Source organism: Pogona vitticeps, chromosome 3 (genome assembly GCF_051106095.1).
Source record: "Pogona vitticeps strain Pit_001003342236 chromosome 3, PviZW2.1, whole genome shotgun sequence".
Lineage (NCBI taxonomy): Eukaryota > Metazoa > Chordata > Lepidosauria > Squamata > Agamidae > Pogona > Pogona vitticeps.
The window spans coordinates 200,548,934-200,562,761 of NC_135785.1; the positions used below are offsets into that span (position 1 = coordinate 200,548,934).

General features: G+C 40.6%; 1 protein-coding gene across 4 annotated transcripts in view; it reads left to right on the plus strand.

Annotated features, from left to right (window-relative positions):
• The window catches only part of DSCAM (DS cell adhesion molecule), a 427,910-nt gene that overhangs the window by 342,038 nt on the left and 72,044 nt on the right, over positions 1 to 13,828 (plus strand). For all 4 annotated transcript variants that reach the window (XR_013543612.1, XR_013543613.1, XM_072994153.2 and 1 more), the window contains exons 17-19: positions 6,838 to 7,078; positions 10,705 to 10,851; positions 12,065 to 12,220. Coding sequence is in view for 2 of the 4 variants with exons in the window: in XM_072994153.2 (XP_072850254.1) it covers positions 6,838 to 7,078; positions 10,705 to 10,851; positions 12,065 to 12,220 (544 nt within the window). In the remaining 2 variants the exon portion in view is untranslated. The remainder of the gene's footprint in view (positions 1 to 6,837; positions 7,079 to 10,704; positions 10,852 to 12,064; positions 12,221 to 13,828) is intronic.

A 13,828-nucleotide genomic window follows, 5' to 3' on the forward strand; every position in this document is an offset into this window, starting at 1 on the left:
ATTCTGCTCATGACATGAGTTCAATCCTAACCGATTCAGGTAGCCGGCTCAAGGTTGACTGAGCCTTCCATCCTTCTGAGATTCATAAATTGAGTATCTAGCTCACTGGGGAGGCGACATGTAGCCTGCATAATTAAAGTGTAAACCTCCCAGGGAGTGCTGAAAGTGCTATGGGGCGGTATATTAGCAGCACACTTTGTTTTTTTTTGCCTTGCATAGTTTGATGAATTTATTTGTACACTGCTTGCAACTACATTTTCAAAAATTACTTTGCAACCAAATGTAATTGCATGCTAAATTAAATCTGCATGCCATTATATGTTACTGTTCTTGTGGCATTTTGACTTCTATATTATTAGAAATGCATCTGCAATATAGAGGGGAAAAAAGCTATGAATAACAATTTTGTGTGAGAGAGAGACTTCCTGCATGTTCTGACCATGGCCAGGATCAGTTTTTCCCATGAGATATCAGCATTTATATCAAAATGACACTGGAACTTTTGAACGATAATGCATGTCTCTGTGAAACAAAATTTTAGTTAATTTTTAGCAAATTACTTGCATGTGATAGATGTGAACCTGCGTGACATATTTCATGTTGGACTACATAAAGAAAGAAATTATTGACAAATCATCATAAATATGAAAGACTCCCAACCAGCTGAATAATCTTACAAACTCTGTTGCAGACTTTCAAATTAAACATGTGAAGGTCTTGCTGACTTACATGTGGAGTGGAGGGATAGACAATGAGGCATCAAACACATATCCCTGTTCCTACCACCCCTTCATCTGTCCACTGTTTCTAGCATAACACCTGAGCAGGACTTTAGAGGTTCCAGAGGTAAAAGTCTTGTGCGCATCTTCTGTAAGGCTGCAAAAGGTTTATGATGTTTAAGCAGTAATATAGTGGCATCAGGGCTCACAGGGGGAAAGCTCCAGAATTTCCTGAGTGGCAGGTACTATGGTATCACCCACTACCATCACCCTTTTGGCTTCCCTGTTTCCTTTGAGCTTAGCTGTAGTACTCACAGTAGTTGGGGAAGGGGAGTGAATTTTCCCAAGAACAGAATATTGTTCCAAACTATCCCTAGAGTAACATAAAGTATGTGAAGGTGGTTAACTAGTTAACTAATCTGAGGGTGCTTTGGTTTTGAATGAACAATTGAATCCATTAGCTTACCAAAAGGCCTGATTCTGATTTTTTGGTATGAACTCATGCAGTGGACTCCCCTTATTGAGGAAAGGACTTCCACGCAGAGGACCAGCACTTCCAAATTACCTCTACAACACTGTGCATAAGGCCATATGTTTTCCAAGACATACAAGTTTTCCAAAATATGACTTACTTGATGCCAGAATAACCACTATACAGCTAGCACTTGAAAAAAATGGAAGTCTTCCCATTTTTAATTTTTCAGGAGAAAACAAGATAAATTGTAAAACTAGAGTTCATCCATAATTAGTAGAGATGTTGTTTGCCCCTTCTGATCATCCACAAATTGAAGTGGGATTTTCAGGGAGCTTCCTGAGTGTTGAATACCAACACTTGAAATCCTGTGTTAACCTCTGCTTTGGAAGGAATCGAAAAAGCCTTGCCTTGGAAAAGGAAGAGAGGGAAGACTGCAGGTGGCAGAGGGCTTCCATCCATGTGGGAGAGGTCCTACCAATGCTCTTTTTTTCCTGAGATCATAGCGCTAGAATATAAATCCCACCATCTCAGAATGTAAAGCTCACCAATCTTGAGCTGGCTATCTAAATCCATTGGGATCAAGCTCAGGTCATGAGCAGGGTCTTGACTGCAGCACTGCAGTTTAACCACTGCACCATGAGGCTCCTATAATTGACAGGAAATAACTAAATGCAGAGTAGGGATCATATATCCCTGAGTCAGGAATCGCCTCTTTTTTTGCTCCAGTGTGTGTGTGTGTGTGTGTGTGTGTGTGTGTGTGTGTGTGTGTGTGTGTGTGTGTGTGTGTGTGTTTGTTTGTTTATTTATTTATTTATTTATTTATTTATTTAATTTATATGCCGCCCACACTACCCAAAGGTCTCTGGGCGGCTTACAGCATTTAAAATACAATAAAGATATGTACAATTAAAATACAATTAAAATACATATAAAATTGCCATCAGACACACAGCTAATATTATTTCAGTTAAAAGCCTTCTGGAACAGGAAGGTTTTGACCTGGCACCGAAATGTCATCAGTGTCGGCACCAGACGAATCTCAGTCGGGAGGGCATTCCATAGTCTGGGGGCAGCTGCCGAAAAGGCCCTTTGTCTGCAAGCCGTCCCTCTTACCTCCTTGAGGGACGGCTCTTTCAGTGTATCTACTTAATTGTCTCTAAGCAGAAAAATATTATTTCCAGAACAAAGATAATAAGAGGAAGACATGTATAGCTAAGGGCATATTGACACCTCTGATTAAAATGTTAGCACTTTCTACTGCCTGCATCTGTCATGCTCTGAGGTGACTTTGTAGGATCTATCTTGGGTTGTCACTTTAGGTAGACAATAAAGGCATTCTTTAGAGACGGAGGCAGTCTGTGATTTTCAGTGTCTTAAAGACTGACTGCACATTTATTAAAAGTTCACTATGCTTATTTAAGCTTATTCATTTTTAAAAATATTTTTATTTCATCCTTCTCCTTTAAAAAGACCCATTGTGCTTTATATCATTGAAAGAGTATTTAAAGCTAAAAACAATAAGCATGCAAATACTGAAAAAGATGAAACAAATGTAGCCACCTAGAGTGGTTGTTCGACTATATAGACGGGGTATAAATGCAATAAATAAAATAAAATAAAATAAAAACAACTCTAAGAAATGGTAAACAAAAGGAATACTAAAACCACATCATATTGTTTTGTTAACTAAAGTCATCTTGTGTGTGTGTTTAGTCGTTTAGTCGTGTCCGACTCTTCGTGACCCCATGGACCAGAGCACGCCAGGCCCTCCTGTCTTCTACTGCCTCCCGGAGTTGTGTCAGGTTCATGTTGGTTGCTTCGCAGACACTGTCCAGCCATCTCATCCTCGGTCGTCCCCTTCTCCTCTTGCCATCACACCTTCCTAACATCAAGGTTTTTTCCAAGGACTCTTTTCTTCTCATGAGATGGCCAAAGTACTGGAGCCTCAGCTTCAGGATCTGTCCTTCCAGTGAGCACTCAGGGTTGATTTCCTTTAGAATTGATAGGTTTGTTCTCTTTGCAATCCAGGGGATTCTCAAGAGCCTCCTCCAGCACCACAATTCAAAGGCATCAATTCTTCGACGGCCTGCTTTCTTTATGGTCCAGCTCTCACTTCCATACATCACGACAGGAAAAACCATAGCTTTGACTATTCGGACTTTTGTTGGCAAAGTGATGTCTCTGCTTTTCAAGATGCTGTCAAGATTTGTCATCGCTTTCCTCCCAAGAAGAAGGCGTCTTTTAATTTCAGGGCTGCTGTCTCCATCTGCAGTGATCATGGAGCCCAGGAAGATAAAATTTGACACTGCCTCCATATCTTCCCCTTCTATTTCCCAGGAGGTGAGGGGACCAGTGGCCATGATCTTAGTTTTTTTGATGTTGAGTTTCAGACCATTTTTTGCACTCTCCTCTTTCACTCTCATTACAAGGTTCTTTAATTCCTCCTCACTTTCTGCCATCAGAGTGGTATCATCTGCATATCGGAGGTTGTTGATATTTCTTCCGGCAATCTTAATTCCGGCTTGGGTTTCTTCCAGTCCAGCCTTCCGCATGATGTATTCTGCATATAAGTTAAATAAGCTGGGGGACAATATACAGCCTTGCCGTACTCCTTTCCCAATTTTGAACCACTCAGTTGTTCCATGACCAGTTCTAACTGTTGCTTCCTGTCCCACATATAGGTTTCTCAGGAGACAGATAAAGTGGTCAGGCACTCCCATTTCTTTAAGAACTTGCCATAGTTTGCTGTGGTCCACACAGTCAAAGGCTTTCGCATAGTCAATGAAGCAGAAGTAGATATTTTTCTGGAACTCTCTGGCTTTCTCCATGATCCAGCGCAAGTTAGCAATTTGGTCTCGAGTTCCTCTGCCTCTTCGGAATCCAGCTTGTACTTCTGGGAGTTCTCGGTCCACATACTGCTGAAGCCTACCTTGTAGGATTTTGAGCATAACCTTGCTAGCGTGCGAAATGAGTGCAATTGTACGGTAGTTGGAGCATTCTTTGGCACTGCCTTTCTTTGGGATTGGGATGTAGACTGATCTTTTCCAATCCTCTGGCCACTGTTGAGTTTTCCAAACTTGCTGGCATATTGAATGTAGCACCTTAACAGCATCATCTTTCAAGATTTTAAATAGTTCAACTGGAATGCCATCACCTCCACTGGCCTTGTTGTTAGCCAGGCTTTCTAAGGCCCACTTGACTTCGCTCTCCAGGATGTCTGGCTCAAGGTCAGCAACTACATTGTCTGGGTTGTCCGGGATATCCAAGTCTTTCTGATATAATTCCTCTGTGTATTCTTGCCACCTCGTCTTGACGTCTTCTGCTTCTGTTAGGTCCTTCCCATTTTTGTCTTTTATCATGTTCATCTTTGCGCAAAATGTTCCTCTAATATGTCCAATTTTCCTGAACAGATCTCTGGTCTTTCCTTTTCTGTTATCTTCCTCTATTTCTTTGCATTGTTCATTTAAGAAGGCCCTCTTGTCTCTCCTTGCTATTCTTTGGAAGTCTGCATTCAAGTTTCTGTAACTTTCCCTATCTCCCTTGCATTTTGCTTCCCTTCTCCTCTGCTATTTCTAAGGCCTCATTGGACAGCCACTTTGCTTTCTTGCATTTCCTTTTCTTTGGGATGGTTTTCGTTGCTGCCTCCTGGACAATGTTACGAGCCTCTATCCAAAGTTCTTCAGGCACTCTGTCTACCAAATCTAGTTCCTTAAATCTGTTCTTTACTTCCACTGTGTATTCATAAGGGATTTGGTTTAGATTATACCTGAGTGGCCCAGTGGTTTTTCCTAATCTCTTCAGTCTAAGCTTGAATTTTGCTATGAGAAGCTGATGATCAGAACCGCAGTCAGCTCCAGGTCTTGTTTTTGCTGACTGTACAGAGCTTCTCCATCTTTGGCTGCAGAGAATATAATCAATCTGATTTCAATATTGCCCATCTGGTGATTTCCATGTATAGAGTCGCCTCTTGTGTTGTTGGAAAAGAGTGTTTGTGATGACCAGCTTATTCTCTTGACAAAACTCTATTAGCCTTTGTCCTGCTTCGTTCTGAACTCCAAGGCCAAACTTCCCTGTTGTTCCTTTTATCTCTTGGCTCCCTACTTTAGCATTCCAGTCCCCTAGAATGAGAAGAACATCTTTCTTTGGTGTCAGTTCTAGAAGGTGTTGTAAATCTTCATAGAATTGTTCAGTTTCAGTCTCCTCAGCAATGCTGGTTGGTGCATAAACTTGGATTATTGTGATGTTGAATGGTCTGCCTTGGATTCGTATTGACATCATTCTATCGTTTTTGAGATTGTATCCCATTACAGCTTTTCCCACTCTTTTGTTGACTATGAGGGCTACTCCATTCCTTCTACGGGATTCTTGCCCACAATAGTAGATATGATAATCATCTGAGCTGAATTCGCCCATTCCTGTCCATTTTAGTTCACTGATGCCCAGGATGTTGATGTTTATTCTTGCCATCTCCTGTTTGACCACCTCCAGCTTCCCAACGTTCATAGATCTTACATTCCAGGTTCCTATGCAGTATTCTTCTTTGCAGCATTGGATTTTCCTTTCACTTCCAGGCACGTCCACAGCTGAGCGTCCTTTCGGCTTTGGCCCAACCACTTCATTAGCTCTGGAGCTACTTGTACTTGTCCTCCACTCTTCCTCAGTAGCATGTTGGACGCCTTCCGACCTGAGGGGCCCATCTTCCAGCGTCATATCTTTTAGCCTTTTGTTTCTGATCATGGGGCGTTCTTGGCAAAGATACTGGAGTGGCTTGCCATTTCCTACTCCAGGTGGATTGCGTTTAGTCGGAACTCTCCACTATGTCCTGTCCGTCTTGGGTGTCCCTGCACGGCATAGCCCATAGCTTCTCTGAGTTACTCAAGCCCCTTCGCCACGACAAGGCAGCAATCCATGAAGGAGAAAGTCATCTTATTTTTTTGAATAGGATGCTATATATATGTGACTGAACAAACTCAGACCCCATCAGTGATACAGTTTTCTGAACAGAGCTTTGAAAAAAAAATTAAGAATAATTCATCCCATTAGTTATTTGGAGCTGTGACTAACAGTCTAACCAAACAGAGAGGCTGCCTCCCAACAATCATGTAAAAAATGGAAAGCAGAGTGTCAGAGGGAAACCAGAATTTGAAAAGGGAACTGATCACATTTGAAGACCATGTTAGCAAATATTAAAATATGCATTGATCAGACTTTATCAGTAATAGAGACAAGGCACCCCTGCTGCAGTTCTGGGATTGGAGATAAGATGTGGGGCCAATGCCTAGTTGAGTTTTAAGTCCATGTTTACAAGCATCTGTTTGGGAAATCTAGAATAAAACTATTAGCTTCTTATAATCTCTAATGATTGCTACAGTTTTTCAGAAGATTCATTACAGTGATTGCTTCCAGTTTTCTTTACCTGGCAGAAGAAAGAAAAGTCTTAGTTCCCATGCACCTTCAAACATGCTGTTTGATATAAATATATTTTTAAACATAGTTTGAAATTCTTTCTTCTATTGTCTCTGTTATCAACGTAGTGCTGGCTAGTAGACACTTGATAGTCTGGGTTTTGTAACATGGGAGTGGAAAGTTCTTGGCTTCTGATTTTGTAACATTAAAAGTATGCATGACTTGTATCTTCTTTAGGCTCCAAAGAAACATTTGCAAAATGGAATTATTCGTGGATACCAGATCGGTTACCGGGAATACAGTGCAGGGGGCAATTTCCAGTTCAACATCATCAGTATCGATACCACCGGGGACAGTGAAGTTTATACTTTAGATAACCTTAAAAAATTTACGCAATACGGCATGGTGGTGCAGGCATGCAATCGAGCTGGGATAGGACCATCTTCTCAGGAAATTATAACTACTACCCTTGAGGATGGTAGGTAGTAATCTTGCAATATGCTGTATTTCAAAATCAGTTAAGACTGCATGCAGTGAGATGTTAATATTTTATATTTCTTTCATTGTCAGCATATGACCTTAGGTGTGAAGATAGCGCTGAATCTGTCAGTTTTGTTTTTCTCTCCAGCTCAAATTGTTTAGCTCTTCTATTTTTTTGTTTTTTTGTTTATGAAGAAATGTATGCATTATTTTAAATTAAAAATTCCCTAGGCCAAATGGAATTCCCATCTATCCCTAGTTGGAAGGGAAGGTTGTTTGTTGTTTAAGCAAAAGTTTTGTCATCTTCAAGGTTGGCACCTTCATGTCTCTTTCTAAATTGCTCCCTAATGACAAATTCACAATATTCTTATTATTAATAGGCTGTAAACTCCATGGACATCTACGAAACAACAATCTTAAACGATACCACTTGACTGAATAAACTATAAAAAGTGGTGAAGCTCTAGTAGACAAATTAGGACACATTTAGTCTTCAAGGCTTGCTATGCAAGATGCTGCAGACACCCTGAGTGTCCACACTGCTACTAGCAGGACTGGGATTTCAAATCTCAAAAGAAACCTATTCAAAAGCTGACTGCAATAATCCCCCAAATTCTGGGAATCATCTGTATATGTGCAAGTCACCTATCAAAGTGGAGCTCACAGCCAACAGAAGCGTGTACACTCCAGAGTAAATGATTTCTTGCCATGCTGAAGAGCACAGTGTGGTTGCCTCTCACATTGCTTCTGCCACCAATTGGCTTCATAACAACTCAGGAGTTTTGGGGGACACTCACTTCACATTTCCAGAGTTTCAGATCTGATTGGAAGAGGAGTACTCTTAAACACTATGTAACACTATTAAACATTTGAATGCTTTTGCCCTACCATTATTCTGATCAAGATCTTCATTTCCACTGGTATTTGCCCATGGGAAAAGGCATAATAGATCAGGGTGAGGAAGAAACTTCAGTACCAGGCAAGATCCTTACTTTGCTGGCCTCTTATGGGCCAGGTGACATTAGAGAGGAAGGTGGAGGAATATGTGTGGGAAAGCTGAAGAGAGAACAAAGCAAGAAATACTCAGTTGGTGCTTCCAGATCTGTTTGACTTCCTAGAGCAGGATGTAGCTAGCTCTAGAAGTGCAGTCTGAATGGCTTCTCTTCCTACTCATGTTCCCTGAATGGCCAACATGAGTGAGGTGCCAAGATGGACTCTCCAGACCAATCCTTCATTGGCTGCATGGAAAAGAAAGGAGGAACAAGGAAATCTTAGTCATCACAGAAATCTTAGCCATTACCCACCCAGCTCATAGATGGCACTTGGGAGTTGATGATAGAATCCATGGTATTGTTAGCCAAGAAGGGGGCAGGCCTGGGGGAAGGGGAAGGGGAAGGGATTGATCCACCTTTCTCTTTCAAAAGGACCCAAGGCAGCTTAGATGGGGCAGATTCAAACTATCCATTGCTCAGATGAAGCAGACAGGGCAGATGTTCCATTTTCCTATCCTTGGTGTGCCCCTCAGGTCCTTTCACCCGCAACTCCAAAATCCTTAGGTAAATGGAAGTTATCGGCACAGTGATGTAGATTTGGAAAACTTTTGGCAGGAAGAAGGAAGAGTAAAAAAATATGTACGTATTGCCTTCCCCCACTCAAGAGAAAGAAAGCGACAAGCATGACAGAGTGTCCCAAAGTCTTGACGTCCAGAGCACAACTGGCAAATTTCCGCTTGCCAGTTTAAGATAAGATATACTACTTTCTAAGAATGGCAGGATTCAATTATGTGTGATGGATTTCTAGGTAATTGAGATCAAGTTGCATAAAATTGCTACTCAAAGTAATGACAGAGAGCCCTCTTGTGGGAAAGGAAGATTATTCAATCAGCTAAGAGTACTAGGGAAAACCACACACTGCCAACTAAAATGACTCGCCAAGCATGGCCCTGTTGGATAAATTTTAATCAGTCACAGGACTCTTAAAATAATTGCCAAATAATCTGAGATGAGGTTAACATATATGCTAATCAAAAATGGGGGGATGGGGGAGTGTCTGAATCTTTCCTTAAAGTTTCTACACTGTTGGTGCTCTTCACAGATTTGTTTGAGTTTTTCAAGTAAAATTGATACTGCTGGGAGATATTTTTGGCAAGAGAATTTAGCCCTGTTGTGCAAAGTCTCAACAAGGAATAAAAATATAGAAATACAGAACAGCATGAAAAGAAAATATGCATTTATGTCTGAATTTTCTCAACCTATTCACAAATGGCACAAGGTGAGGTATTTTAAAGACATATTTCTCCACATATAGGGGTCGAAAACCCTCCCCCCCCCAAAAAAAAACCCTTTAAAATTGTATCTGGATTAATTTCCTGGTAATTTATGGTCAGGCTCTATTGGAAGCAAGGATATACAGCATGAATCAGGGATGTTGACAAGTCTTTGGATTTGAATCTCAAGCCTGAGCCCGAGTCTTTACTAAAAACATCATTTTAAATGTGGATTCCTGGGTAGTGAGAAGTATTTGCTTGCCATGGAGGTCTGGAAAACTATTTGCAGGAAAGCTAAAAAAGCGAAGTTCATGTAATGCCTCTTCCTTCCAGGCTTTTTTTAAAAAAAGGGATGGTGGTGGGTGGTGGGATGTGTGTGCTTAGTCTTTAGTAAGTGCTGATGCAACTTGAGGATTGTGAGCGGAGGTGGGAGAAGAAAGCTGCCCATCTTCCAAGCATGCACACCCACTCTGCCATCCCCCTTCCAGAGCTGGAGGAAAGGAGGGGAAAGAATGGAATAAAATGATTTTTTTTAAAAAAAATCCAAAAGCAAAGGAAGCAAAAGTCCATTAATCCTGCCCCAATCCTCATATATCCCCCCCAAAAAGACATTGAAATAAATGTACTTACAAAGCTGGGATCTCAAGGCCAAGATTGATGATGATCCACTGTGTGTTGGATCCCCCAAAGGGTGGCTGGGGGAAGGACAGAGGAAAGCAGGGGAAGGGTCCATATTTTAAACCAGCCGGCTTGCCCACTTTTTCTTTCTAATCCTGCCACCTGCAGGTCCCCTCCTTAATCAAATGAACTTCTCACACATAGAGTTGCACCATGGGGAATGCATGCTCCTTACCCGTCAATACCTTCTCCTCTGCTATTTGCCTGCCTCTCCTGGAGGTCTCCATTAAAATAACAGAGACTCAGAAATGCAACTTGGAAAAATGGTCCAAGTTGCAAGTCGGATCTGAGTCTTAAAAAAAAAAAAAGTCGAGTCTGAGTCAAGTCGCTGGTGCAACTTAAGTTAGTCTCGACAGTGAGTCCCCATCCCTGGTATGCATGCATAGTAGATGATGGAAAAGTTGCTGCTTGAGGGATATAAATGAAAGCCAACTAGGAACTTGACATTTTGCCCTTGTGGTACAAATCCCAACCTTGGCAGGAATGGTTAGAAATAATATTGCAGATCCATAATCTATGAACTCACAAAGACAGTACTATGTTTTGCAAGGCTGTTCTTGAAAAAAAAACTTCCATTATTGCTCTTTTCTAAATTACTTCCCTGAAGGGACTTTTTGCACTCTTTTCAACTTAAGTTTTTTCCTAAAAATTACTCACAACTGAAAAGTATCTAATTTCAGTTCCCAGCTCCCCTCCTGAGAATGTCCAAGCTATTGCTACATCACCAGAAACCATCTCTATTACCTGGTCTACACTTGCCAAAGATGCTCTCAATGGAATTCTCCAGGGATTTAGGGTTATATACTGGGCTAATCTTTTGGATGGAGGTAAGTTATTTTTCTTCCCAAGCTTCAAGTCGTATTTCCTGGGTCTGAGAGGAATTCTCCCATTCCTCTTCTTTCCTGTTAAAATGGGTTTGCTTACACTCTTCCTTCTATTCCACTCATCTTAAATTCTGATTTAAATGCAATATTTCTAAAATAAATAAATAAATTTGGAGCTGATATCTGTGCAATTTGCTGAAGCTTTCAGCTCCTGCTGTAGAGATATGTATTGGGAAAGTGTGCTGCAAATACACCAAAAGGGAACTGAAGTAGCGGTATATAGGTTTGCCTCTAGAGTATTTTGGTGTAGCGTGTTGAATACATATGCTCCTGTTGATTGGGAAAACACTGCACAGAACATATCATAATAAAGCAGTTGTTAAACTACAGTATTGCAGTCAAGTCTCTGCCCATGATGTGACTTTGATCCCAACGGATTCAGATAACTGGCTCAAGTTTGACTCAGCCTTCTGTCCTTCCCAGGTTGGTAAAATGAGCAGCCAGCTCACAAGGGAACAAAATTGTTGCTTATGTAATTATGTTGTGCTTAATACTATGGTATATACAGTAAGTCAAATCATCAACAACAACATATGTACAATTGTCTCATGCTTCCTTTTTTACTGTGTTACAATTGGATATGTATCCATTTATCATGTAGAAATTGGAAGCAGAACAGTGGAAAATTCCTAATGTAGCAATTCCCCTCTAGAAATGAGAGCACCACTCTGGATTATTTTTTTACTGTTTTAATCCAATTAAATGTGTGTAATCATATTCAAATAACATACAGCATTCATGTGCTAATTATCTTGCAGTATTCTTCCGATATAAACAAAAATTGAAAATCATTAAAATAATCAGTAAATTAAAAGTAAAATGTAACTTTGTAACATTTTCTAATTCAGATAAACAACCTACATTAAAAAAGCAAAACTGCCCTGAGTCTAAAATCATGTATTTTAAATTTCAAAGAGTTTTGCACATTTATTTCTTTCTATAAAATAGTTGCAGTTTTTATAATTAAATGCCCGCTATGGAGCTACCAATATGGGCATTTAACATGTTTATTTAATAATCACAATAAACCTGATCTGTGCCATACTTACAGATTTTATTCTCACATTTTCTGGCTTGTATTCATAGCAATATAGTTACTCTCCAATGGGCAAAAAGTGGCACGGCTACTAACTCAATTTAATGTTTTGCTCCATAGAGCTGGGAGAAATTAAAAACGTTACCACTACACAGCCCTCATTAGAGCTTGATGGTTTGGAAAAGTACACCAACTATAGCATCCAAGTGTTGGCATTCACACGAGCTGGAGACGGGGTCAGGAGTGAGCAAATTTTCACACGAACGAAAGAGGATGGTAAGAACTCAAATAGACTTAATAGCTATTTAAAAATGGGTCAATGCTACTGTGCTTTGTCTTCTTCACTTTTCATAAATGATTAGCACACTATTCTCTCTTATATGAAACAGATAGCTGTGGATATACAGGGATCTTCTCCTCCAACAAGATAATGAGCTTTTGGGGGATATACATTTTCTTTAATCAACATTCACTCAAATGGATCTTTCAGTTGTTCATAACTACCTGTTCTATCATCCCTCCATCATTTCTTTTGTTGGTTGGGGCTAATAGTTTAAGCGTTCCTTGCATAATTAGGTTGTAAACCACCCAAAGAGTGTTTTTGTACTATGGGATGGTATAGAAGTCGAATCAACCAACCAATCAGGAGACACTCAGGTTGGGAAAGGTTGCTTCAGAGAAGGAATCCTGTCACTAACGATTCCACTAGCAAAGCCAAAATGCCTGACTGGGGGGTTAGATGGGTTTCTGATCAGACAGGCAGATCCAGGGCTCTGAGTCTTTCCTTTTTGGCCACAAGTCCCAGAATCCTCCAGCTGTCACTGCCACTGGTCATGCTGTTTGAGGGATTCTGAAAAAAAAAAAAAAGAACTCCTTTAAGCCCAAGATCATTTGCACAAAATCATGTTTGTAAATGTTTCCAAATTCACATGCTAGCCTCAGATAGAATTGAGTCATTTGCATCAGGGATTTGCACACATGTTGAGTTAACACTCAGGGACTGATTCCAGGGGTAACTTCTAGTTGAAACTAACAATTTGGTTTAGATCAGGGAGTCAGCCAAGTGGGGTCGGCAGGATGGAGTTAAGCAGAATGACGGAGCAATGCTGGATCAGATTAGACCAGCATGGAATACTGCATCTAAGAGTGAGATATATATCAGATTAGACCAGCATGGAATACTGCATCTAGGAGTGATACATATATAGACAATGGCTGCAGTCAGGAGAAAAAAATTCTATATAGGAGAAAACAAGGGCTGGTGCTGTCCTCAAAAAAGGCCTACATTTTCCATGATGACTTGGGCTTTAGCCCTTACTGTACCCTTATTCTGTCTGTAAAGGGAAGGCATGAGAAGAAAGGGACAAACCTTGCTTCTGCCACCACTTGCAAAGGACAAGCAAAGTGAAAGAGAAGGGTTCGTTTTAGGTGGAAAGAGCTTTGGGGGTATTAGGGAGGGATGGCAGGGATGTTGTTTGGAGCACTTGGGGGATTAATAGGAGGGTCTGTTTCCCCCCCTTCCCAATTTTGTTTTACATTCCCTGGTGGTGGTGGTGGTGGTGGGATCAGAGAATTTTTTGTCATTAGCCTGTATATAACTTTGGAGAGTTCACTCTATTTTACAGAATATTACACTCATTATGTTTTGAAATTAGGATTGTTTCCCTACCTGATCCCAATCCACTTCCTAATGTACAGCATGCTTCTCTTCTAATGTTGCCTACTGACAATTTGTCAAAGCTTCCTTATTATCCCCATCTGGGTTTGTTTTTATTAAATATGCCTTTTGCTCTGCAGGTGCCTCCAACACATTTCAGTATGTACGTTTGCGTTCTTTGAATGTGGCATCTCCTGATCAGGATGATATGCATTACTTCATTTAAA